The sequence below is a fragment of the Aphanomyces astaci genome (genome assembly GCF_000520075.1).
Source record: "Aphanomyces astaci strain APO3 unplaced genomic scaffold supercont1.72, whole genome shotgun sequence".
Classification (NCBI taxonomy): Eukaryota; Oomycota; class Saprolegniomycetes; order Saprolegniales; family Verrucalvaceae; genus Aphanomyces; species Aphanomyces astaci.
In genome coordinates, this window is record NW_009798335.1 from 1 (window position 1) to 8,930 (window position 8,930).

Below are 8,930 nucleotides of genomic sequence, written 5' to 3' on the forward strand. Positions count from 1 at the left end.
CATCCGCGTGAAGGCCGGCAAAGACCTGTTCGACGCCCAGACGTTTGGCAAACAAGACCCGTTCTGCAAGGTCACCATCGGCGACAAGACGTTCCAGACAAGGGTGCACGACAACGGCGGCCGCAACCCCAAGTGGGACGAAGCGTTCGTGTTCAGACTCACGGACCCGCACTTGGACCAGCTGACCATCCACATCGAAGACTCCAATACAGTGAGCAACTCGAGCATCGGGACGTGCCAGCTCCCCGTGAGCATTTGGTCGGGAGGTCGGTCGGTGGAGCAATGGTACCCCGTGAACCACGGCGGCAAGCAGCGAGGCGAGATTCTGCTGGCGGTGCAATTGGTGGAAGTGTCGGCGACGGGTGGTGCGGCGGTGCCGCTAGCGCTCGCGTCTGGCAAGGGCAAGGCGTTCGAGCTCAGCATCCGCGTGAAGGCCGGCAAAGACCTGTTCGACGCCCAGACGTTTGGCAAACAAGACCCGTTCTGCAAGGTCACCATCGGCGACAAGACGTTCCAGACAAGGGTGCACGACAACGGCGGCCGCAACCCCAAGTGGGACGAAGCGTTCGTGTTCAGACTCACGGACCCGCACTTGGACCAGCTGACCATCCACATCGAAGACTCCAATACAGTGAGCAACTCGAGCATCGGGACGTGCCAGCTCCCCGTGAGCATTTGGTCGGGAGGTCGGTCGGTGGAGCAATGGTACCCCGTGAACCACGGCGGCAAGCAGCGAGGCGAGATTCTGCTGGCGGTGCAATTGGTGGAAGTGTCGGCGACGGGTGGTGCGGCGGTGCCGCTAGCGCTCGCGTCTGGCAAGGGCAAGGCGTTCGAGCTCAGCATCCGCGTGAAGGCCGGCAAAGACCTGTTCGACGCCCAGACGTTTGGCAAACAAGACCCGTTCTGCAAGGTCACCATCGGCGACAAGACGTTCCAGACAAGGGTGCACGACAACGGCGGCCGCAACCCCAAGTGGGACGAAGCGTTCGTGTTCAGACTCACGGACCCGCACTTGGACCAGCTGACCATCCACATCGAAGACTCCAATACAGTGAGCAACTCGAGCATCGGGACGTGCCAGCTCCCCGTGAGCATTTGGTCGGGAGGTCGGTCGGTGGAGCAATGGTACCCCGTGAACCACGGCGGCAAGCAGCGAGGCGAGATTCTGCTGGCGGTGCAATTGATGGAAGGTTTGAAAGTTATGGCTAAAAACGTTGATGGAAGTCCAACAGATTGCTTCGACAAGTTGCACCGAGGATGTGTTGACAAGAACTTGAGAACTGCTCAACGTTGTGGAATTGACATGGACGTTGTGTTTGAACGGGCGGATAAAGACAAAGATGGCATGTTGTCTGGAGCAGAGTTTCTGGGTGCGTTGGAATCGTTTGAGTGCTTTACAGCAAGTGAAAAGGAACAAATTCGGCAATCTCTGACGAAGCGGGACAAATCCATATCCCTCGGTGATTTGCGGGGGTTGTACGAATCGGCTATCGAATCGGAGTGGAAGAATATATTCCACCATCCAGTCGAGGGTAATTCCAAGGCCAAAGCACAAGTGATTGCCAAAGTTGAAAATTCTACCAAGCCGAGAGTTATCAAAACTTCACAAAAGACAAAGACTACAAAAGTGCCTGCAACAACAGCCCCCAAAGATGTCGTGTGCATGATGACCGAAGAGCAACTTGACCGACTAATCGATGCAATTCCCCAGTTCAAAGGTCCCAGCAAATCAAATAAGGCCGAAGTGGTCAAAGTCGCAGCTACGCAAGCAGAACCACGAAAGCCTGTCGCACTGTATAAACCTTCAAAGGTCTGACTTGGCTCTATAGCTACCCAACTATCAATCTCGTGGAGATAACCAAGCTTCCTTTCTAGGTCAAGGACCTCGTAACGGAGGCACCACCGAAATCGAAGACGACGTTCATTCGAGAAGCAATTCCACTGGCCCTTCAGGCCATGACTGAAACGATGCAAATGTCGTTGCAACGGGGCGGAGATGAAAATCATAGCGGTATCTGGCTCACGTCAGAAGAACTCGACGGCGTAGTCGATGCATTCCTGGCTACGACATCCACGTTCGAGTCCGCTGCAGCATCCTTAGTTGCCGTTCCCCCGCTGGACGCGTGTGAGCAGCTCTTGACGACTCTAGCAACATGTCATTTATGCTTGACCGACGGATCGGAATTCTGGTGTTGCAATTGTTCTACGGCGCTGTGCGCGCAATGCCTTCACGACGTTTGCTGCAAGCAGCTGCACCATCATGTCGAAGTGTACGTTCCAGTGTCGAATCTCTCTACTCCAGCTGTCACCAGCAATGCGATGCGTCCACGAGGCGATAAGCCACGCAAGCTAGCCGAGGTATTATTCAAAAGTAACAATTCTGCTTGAAAAACAAATGCTCTAGAAACAATTGGAGCTGGCCTTTGTGCCGCTGGCGGCGGGGCCAGCACTTCAGGCTCAATTGACGACAACGCATTTGGCTGGCTGTGACTCCAAGACGCTAAAGCAGTTTTGCATGCTCTTGCTCAAGGTAAAACGAGCAATCGCTCAATCTCTCTACGTAATCTATTGACAACCATATTGCATGTAGCAAATCGAAATGCAGCCCATGTGCAAAGTCATCCTTGGATTTCTGGGTATCGAATGATGATTCGTCCTTGGCATTGACTGTTACATGGCCTTGACTAGATCGAACGTGCATCACGCAATGGAGCCCCGACGACCTTCGTTGTTTTCTGGATGTGATTCATGTCCCTTCGGCGGTGCTCGCCGAACAGAATGTGACGGGCGATCACTTTCTTCGGCTGTCTGTGGTATTGTGCTGCCTTCCAAATCGATAATCATCGAAATGATCAATGGATTGCCGTAGCCTGCACTCCACGACACCTACGGCATTGTGGGCAGCTTTCCATTGCATCGGTGTCTATTTTACCGGTCCTTGCTGTCGTTTGTGGATCAGTGGATACGGTCTCACCCACCGGTGAAACCAGTACAGCGTGTTGCAGCCACTGCTGTCGTCGTTGCGCCAGTCAAACCAAAGCCAAAGAAAAAACTGAAACCCACGGCGTTTGTTTGGGGCCCTCCTCCAGACGACGTCGTCCCAATCAACCAAACATCTCGTCTCACCACTTCTTCCCGCGTGAAACTCAATCACACGGCAACGAATACGAACAATCCGGCAAGGGCTTCCGATCAAAATCTACTTGGACGACATTCCAACGAGCCGATCAACCCCCCACGCCCCTCAAAACCACCCGCTCAAACCAAACCACCGACTGTTGTGTTGCCATCCGCCCTTTCACCGGTGAAAAAACTTCATTCCAGCGTGGATGAAGATCTTGTGCACCTGATGCAATATGAAATGAACGACGTGCGAACAATCAACGCAGCGACACCCGCGACCTCTGCTGTTTCTTCGTTGGCGCCTCGCAAACCAGTCCCGTCCCAACAGTCGATGCTTCACCTCCAACAGACCATGACAGACCTTGTGCAACGCTTGGAAGTAGCCCAGTCATTACCGACGTCAGGTATGGACCGATTCTGCTAATCCGTTCAGGATGTCATTGCGATGATGGATGACGTACGTGCGTTTTGCATGTAGACGATTCCGTCTTGACTCGAATCGATGTTGCCAACACTCTCGTGCAACGTCTGCTTCACATGGTAAGAATGCAGACTAGTGCGATGATATACCTCTTTCTCATGTGTGGGATAGGCACCGCAAGAACTAGAGTCGAAACACCTCGTGGAGTCCCTTGACGCCCTTGTCCGAGAGATAGAAGGCAAATTGCAGCGAGTATACTCTTCACTCGAATAGTCGTTTCAAGGCTAAAACCATCTTGGATAGCTACCGCGACACACTACATCCCGCAACCGCAAAGCAAGTGCCATGGCCCCTGTCCAGCTCCGAGAGACGAAATACATGAACAAGTGGACATTTCAAATGCCCGAGCCAGCTGCCCCACCAGTCTCCACGGCTACAGCCCCAGGTAACTTGTCACACACCCCGAAACCCCGACCATGAATACACCATATTGACGTTGATTACATACTTAGGGCCGTCCGACTACGATACCGATAGTCATCGGGCATTTCCAATGCATCAGCCCACCAAACAACCCCACGTGTCCCAGAAACCTATGTCCGATGCCACGCGGGTCCAAACGATGTTGTCAGACCTTGGATTTGATATGACAAATACTACAACGACCCCTAGTACCAGGACCAACAAGTCCACCCGAAAGGCCACCGTTACTACAGCCTCACACGAACAAACTTCCTTGGACGAGTCGCCACCCCCGTTTGATATCGACGAATTCGTTGCCGACGAGACTGGCGGTCCAGCCAACGTGCAGCGACATGATCATGCTGCGTCACGGTTGTACTCGACGTCGTTCCTAGACGACCCTGTAGCCCCACAGAATATCGGCCACTCCACATGGCAACGTTTACGACGAAAACAAGCTGCTCCCATGGAGGTTTATATTGGATTCCTTGTCGTTTGTACGATAATAAGAATACTATGCCTAGTCGGTCCATGTAAGCGACGCCATGGCCGAAATGTACGACGGCGCTAAGGTGGTGGTACCCTCCATGGTCAAAGTGAAGCCACCCAAATCAGTCAAGGCCGTCAAGACGAAGACTACACCTCGGGCTAAGACGGTGCGAGTTGCCGACGACGTGGTTGGTGCGACGGACCTGGCGAAGGACACGAACCCAACGCCGACTCCGGTAGCCGCAGGAAATGCAGTGAATTGGGCCAAACGAATCCAAGCCTCGTACACACCGCTACACTGACGTGGCGTCGCGTCGAAGCTGCAGGATTGAGCCTAGGGTTTGGGTGTACCGTTGGAAGTGGTCGAGGATTTGCCGTCGGTGGTTTGGGTCGTGGAACGTGGCGCAGTACGACGTCACGAGTTGGTCCGTGGTAATGTCAAAGTACCCAATTTCGACCATGGCACTGGTGTCCACACACGTGTCGAGTGCGACGGGGTAATCGAGCCATCGAGCGACCGTGGTTTCAGACACTTGCATGGAAGCGGGAGTAGACAGCGCCACGACCAGTTCGGACGCCAACGGGTGGCCCAGAGTCACCAAGACGAACGTGCCTGAAAAGTCAAACGATAACGTCGACACTGGGCCAGCCTGGACAAGGGACAACATGTTGAGGTCGAGTACATTGCTGGCTCGAATCACATTTTGCAAGAAGGATGGTTGCAAGTGATGTGGGATGCCAGTGAGCATGACACATGGTTTCAGATTGCACAACGCGAAGTACACTTCCCCGTAGAATGCCTACCGAATGCATGTATTTCTTAGCGCTCAGCAAGAACAAGAATGCACATGGTAGAAGCAAATGTAGATGTACCAACCATGGCTAAAGGATCCAAGCCCTCGGCGACCATTGATAGTGTCTCGTTCGGTGGCAGTTGACGCCACCACTGAGCTTCCAATTCTCGCCATTTCTGGGCGCAAGTCATCATGGCACATGCCGCTCGATGCGTAGGCCATGCTTGGATTTGACATTCCTTGGAGCAGTATGCTTGAGATTTGCATCGCACGCAGCGGCGACATGACGATGTCTTTGGTTGTGTACAAGTGGCACTGCTGCAAGCCACCGGAGGTCCAATTGTTGGCATTTTGTTTTTTTGCAATACTGTAACGTTATAACGTTATGAAATTGAAAGTGAACGTGTTTTGAAAACGTTTGTTTCATCCTTCGAAGTTCCGAAAAAAACTGGGTTAACGTTTAGATTGATTTGCATCGTTTTGATTGGGTACATTTAGACTGCGTGTTAGTATGTTGGCCTCTCTGAGGTCTGGAATGCATTTTGCAACTTTTGAACCCGAACAACAAACGTCATGGCGTCTGGCAATGCTACCGTGAAAGCTGTGATCAGCGGGGATACCGTCGTGCTTGTGGGTGCTGCCTCCAGCAATGGCCCTCCTCCTGAGATCATGCTCACACTGTCGTCCTTGCAAGCACCCAAGCTTGCGCGCACGGCCGAACAGACGGACGAGGTTTGCTTATCCCCACCGCAATGTGCGTGCTGACATGGTGTCTTGTATATATAGCCGTATGCATTTGCAAGTCGTGAGTTTCTTCGCAAGTTGCTGATTGGAAAGCCTGTGCGCTTCAAGGTGGACTACCGGGTTTCTGTCATCAACCGAGACTTTGGGTCGGTATACTTGAATGGCGAAAACGTGGGCTTGGCTGTGGCCCGCGAAGGGTTCGCCAAGGTCAAGTCCATTGAGCAAAGTCGCGATGGAGCGTCCCCCGACCACGACGAGCTGCTTCGTCTGGAACAAGTCGCGCAGTCGGAGAAGAAGGGCATTTACAGCGACGACTCCGTGACCGCGGCGTTGCGCGTCAACTGGAACGGGCTCAGCTCAGACGAGCTGCTCGGGCGCTTCAAGGGCCAGCAGATCCCCGCGATCGTCGAAGTGGTCCGGGATGGCGCCAGCATGCGTGTCATCTTGCTCAAGACGATGCAAATCATCAACTTTGCCTTGTCGGGTGTGCAGTGCCCTCGCATCAACCCGCCCGTGGGGTCGGAACAGACTGGGCCCGCACCGTATGCCAAGGAAGCCAAGTTGTTCACCGAAGTGCGGTTGCTGCACCGTCAAGTGCACGTCAAGCTCGAAGGCGTCGACAAGTTTGGGGTATACATTCTGCACTTTGAACTTGTCCGCGGTTGGTTGTTTATCTCACGCGTGTCAACTGTCCATAGAACATGTTTGGCAGTGTCGTGCATCCGTCGGGCCACAACATCAGCATCGAGTTGCTCAAGGAAGGTCTCGGCAAGATGACGGACTGGAGCTCCGAATTCACCAGCGTGGCCATTCGCACCGACATGCGCAATGCCGAGAAGCTCGCGAAACTTAACAAGATCCGCGTGTGGGTCAACTATGTCGCGCCGGTCCTGCAGGCTGCCGAGAGCCGCCTCACGGGTCTAGTGGTCGAAGTCGTGTCTGGGGACTGCCTCGTCGTGGCCCTGAAACCCAGCAACAACGAAATGCGGCTGTACTTGTCGTCGATTCGGGCTCCGCGACTCGGCAATGCTCGCCGTGAAGAGCCTAACGCGCCGTACGCCGTAGACGCCAAGGAAGCGCTGCGCAACAAGTGCATTGGTCGCGTCGTGTCTATCGAAGTCGAATACGAGCGCAACAACGCCCAGAACGACGCGGCTGCATTGCTCACGTTTGCCAGTGTGTTTCTTGAACCGACGGCGGCGGCAGCTGGCAAGAAAAAGGCGGACGCCGCCCCCGTTGAACGCATCAACTTGGGCGAGCAGCTGCTCACGGACGGGTTTGGCGAAGTTGTGCGCCATAAGCAAGACGAGGAAAAGTCGGGGTATTACGACGCGTTGGTGGCGGCGGAAGCGTCAGCTCGTGCCGCGAAACGTGGCCAGTTCTCCGGCAAGCCGTCCCCCGAAGCCCGCGTGACCGACCTCTGCTTTGACGGCAACAAGGCCAAGCAGTACTTGCCGTTCCTCCAACGTGAAAAGTCGCTGCGCGCGATCGTCGAACAAGTGTACGCCGGAAACCGGTTCAAGATCTACATCCCCAAGGAAAACTGTACCGTCAACTACGTGCTGGCCGGCATCAAGTCCCCGCAGCCCGCGCGACCGTCCAAGGAAGCCGAGCCGTTTGGCGAAGAAGCGCGCAAGTTTTCCAGACGCACCGTCAACCAACGCAACGTGATTGTTGAAATCGAAGACATGGATCGCGCCGGGAACGCGTTCGGGCCACTCTATGTCGGCCAGAAGGACTCGAAAACCAACATTGGATGCCACCTCTTGGCGGCAGGCTATGGTCGTATCGACGACTTCTCCATCGACCGCACGAGTACCGCGAGCGATTTGGTCAAGGCGCAAGACGTGGCCAAAGCTGGTCGCAAGAACATTTGGAAGAACGTGTTGCCTGACGAAACTGTCGCGGCGGCGGCGGCTCCCGTGGTCCGGAAAACGGCCGACGACGTCTGGCCCGTCGTCCGACTCTCTGAAATCGTGAGCCACACGCACTTTTTCGTCCAAAACATCAGCGACCGCGTCGTGGCGACGCTCGAAGATCAAATGCGCGCATGGACGGCGTCCGTGGGCGTGGACGGCAAGACGGTCGAGCTGCGCAAGGGGGCGCTGATCGCGGCGCTGTTCGACGACGGTCAAGGCCCGCTGTGGAACCGCGCGCGCATCGAGTCGGTGTCCGCGCAAGCCATCCGTGTGCGATTCATCGACTACGGCAACGTCGAAGTGCTCCCGGTGACCCGCCTCCGTCCGCTGGACCCGACCCTCGTGTCGCTGCCCGGTCAGGCCAAGGAGTGCGTGTTTGGGTTCGTCAAGCAAGCCGAACCGCACCACGAGTACGCGGCGGACGCGGCGCACTTGTTCAACGACCTCGCGTGGGGCAAGACGCTGACGGGCATCGTGCACGGCCGCGACGAAGCCGGACGCTTCCAAGTGTCACTGTTCGTCAACGACAAGAGCGTGAGTGAATCGCTGCTGGAAACCGGCGTGGCTCGCGTCGACCGCAAGTCGTTCAAGGCTGCGCAGTCGTACCAGAAGAAGGTCGTGGACGGGTTGCTGACGGCACAAGACGCCGCCAAACGCCGTCGGTTGTGTTTGTGGCAATATGGGGACGTCGAGTCGGATGACGAGTAGACATAGTACAAGGCTAGTAGTACTGTACGTATACGAGCCACTCACTACACCTTTTTTCTATTGAGTTGGGACTTTTTTCAACGTTCTTGGCTTGGCGCTCATTCGAAAGGGCGATGTGTCCATTCATTTGGCCTTGTGGCCAATAGAATTGACAAGTCGTGCCGCAACACCCTTTGAAATGTACCATGCTACCAATGGAAAAGGCTCCACTACCCAACAATGTGCCAAGTACCATTTCGAATCTGCCGTGCTTGAAGTGGAGTTTATTCT

The 8,930-nt window shown here is 54.9% G+C and overlaps 3 protein-coding genes across 4 annotated transcripts; 2 read left to right on the forward strand and 1 right to left on the reverse strand.

The window, feature by feature from the left end:
- Positions 1 to 13: 13 nt before the first annotated feature.
- H257_15573 (hypothetical protein) lies at positions 14 to 4,753 on the forward strand (the record flags this gene model as incomplete). The annotated part of the gene is made up of 12 exons (XM_009843725.1): positions 14 to 1,810; positions 1,876 to 2,358; positions 2,405 to 2,530; positions 2,591 to 2,636; positions 2,689 to 2,813; positions 2,870 to 3,527; positions 3,602 to 3,663; positions 3,716 to 3,796; positions 3,848 to 3,989; positions 4,057 to 4,478; positions 4,531 to 4,683; positions 4,736 to 4,753. Coding segments are annotated over 12 exons (4,113 nt in total), but the record flags the coding sequence as incomplete, so codon positions are not given.
- Positions 4,467 to 5,667, reverse strand: H257_15574 (hypothetical protein). The gene is made up of 2 exons (XM_009843726.1): positions 5,373 to 5,667; positions 4,467 to 5,295 (listed from the first exon to the last, which is right to left on the reverse strand). Exons 1-2 carry the CDS (start codon positions 5,637 to 5,639, stop codon positions 4,789 to 4,791), a joined length of 774 nt encoding a protein of 257 aa, XP_009842028.1. The 5' UTR covers positions 5,640 to 5,667; the 3' UTR covers positions 4,467 to 4,788.
- Positions 5,668 to 5,802: 135 nt separating this feature from the next.
- H257_15575 lies at positions 5,803 to 8,924 on the forward strand. Of its 2 annotated transcripts, XM_009843728.1 has the most exons (3): positions 5,803 to 6,021; positions 6,076 to 6,663; positions 6,732 to 8,924. In XM_009843728.1, exons 1-3 carry the CDS (start codon positions 5,863 to 5,865, stop codon positions 8,658 to 8,660), a joined length of 2,676 nt encoding a protein of 891 aa, XP_009842030.1. In that variant the 5' UTR covers positions 5,803 to 5,862; the 3' UTR covers positions 8,661 to 8,924. The 2 variants fall into 2 exon arrangements, with proteins under 2 accessions (XP_009842030.1, XP_009842029.1); XM_009843727.1 differs by lacking the exon at positions 5,803 to 6,021 and having other exon boundaries at positions 6,037 to 6,663.
- The last annotated feature ends 6 nt before the right edge of the window (positions 8,925 to 8,930 follow it).

Bases quoted from the DNA above. Each gene is read 5' to 3' on its own strand.
- H257_15574 (XM_009843726.1), bottom strand. From the start codon at position 5,639: ATGCCAACAATTGGACCTCCGGTGGCTTGCAGCAGTGCCACTTGTACA. The intron at 5,296-5,372 runs GTTGGTACATCT...TGCATTCGGTAG, and splicing joins GCTTGGATCCTTTAGCCATG to GCATTCTACGGGGAAGTGTA.
- H257_15575 (XM_009843728.1), top strand. From the start codon at position 5,863: ATGGCGTCTGGCAATGCTACCGTGAAAGCTGTGATCAGCGGGGATACC. The intron at 6,022-6,075 runs GTTTGCTTATCC...TTGTATATATAG, and splicing joins CGGCCGAACAGACGGACGAG to CCGTATGCATTTGCAAGTCG. The intron at 6,664-6,731 runs GTATACATTCTG...AACTGTCCATAG, and splicing joins AAGGCGTCGACAAGTTTGGG to AACATGTTTGGCAGTGTCGT.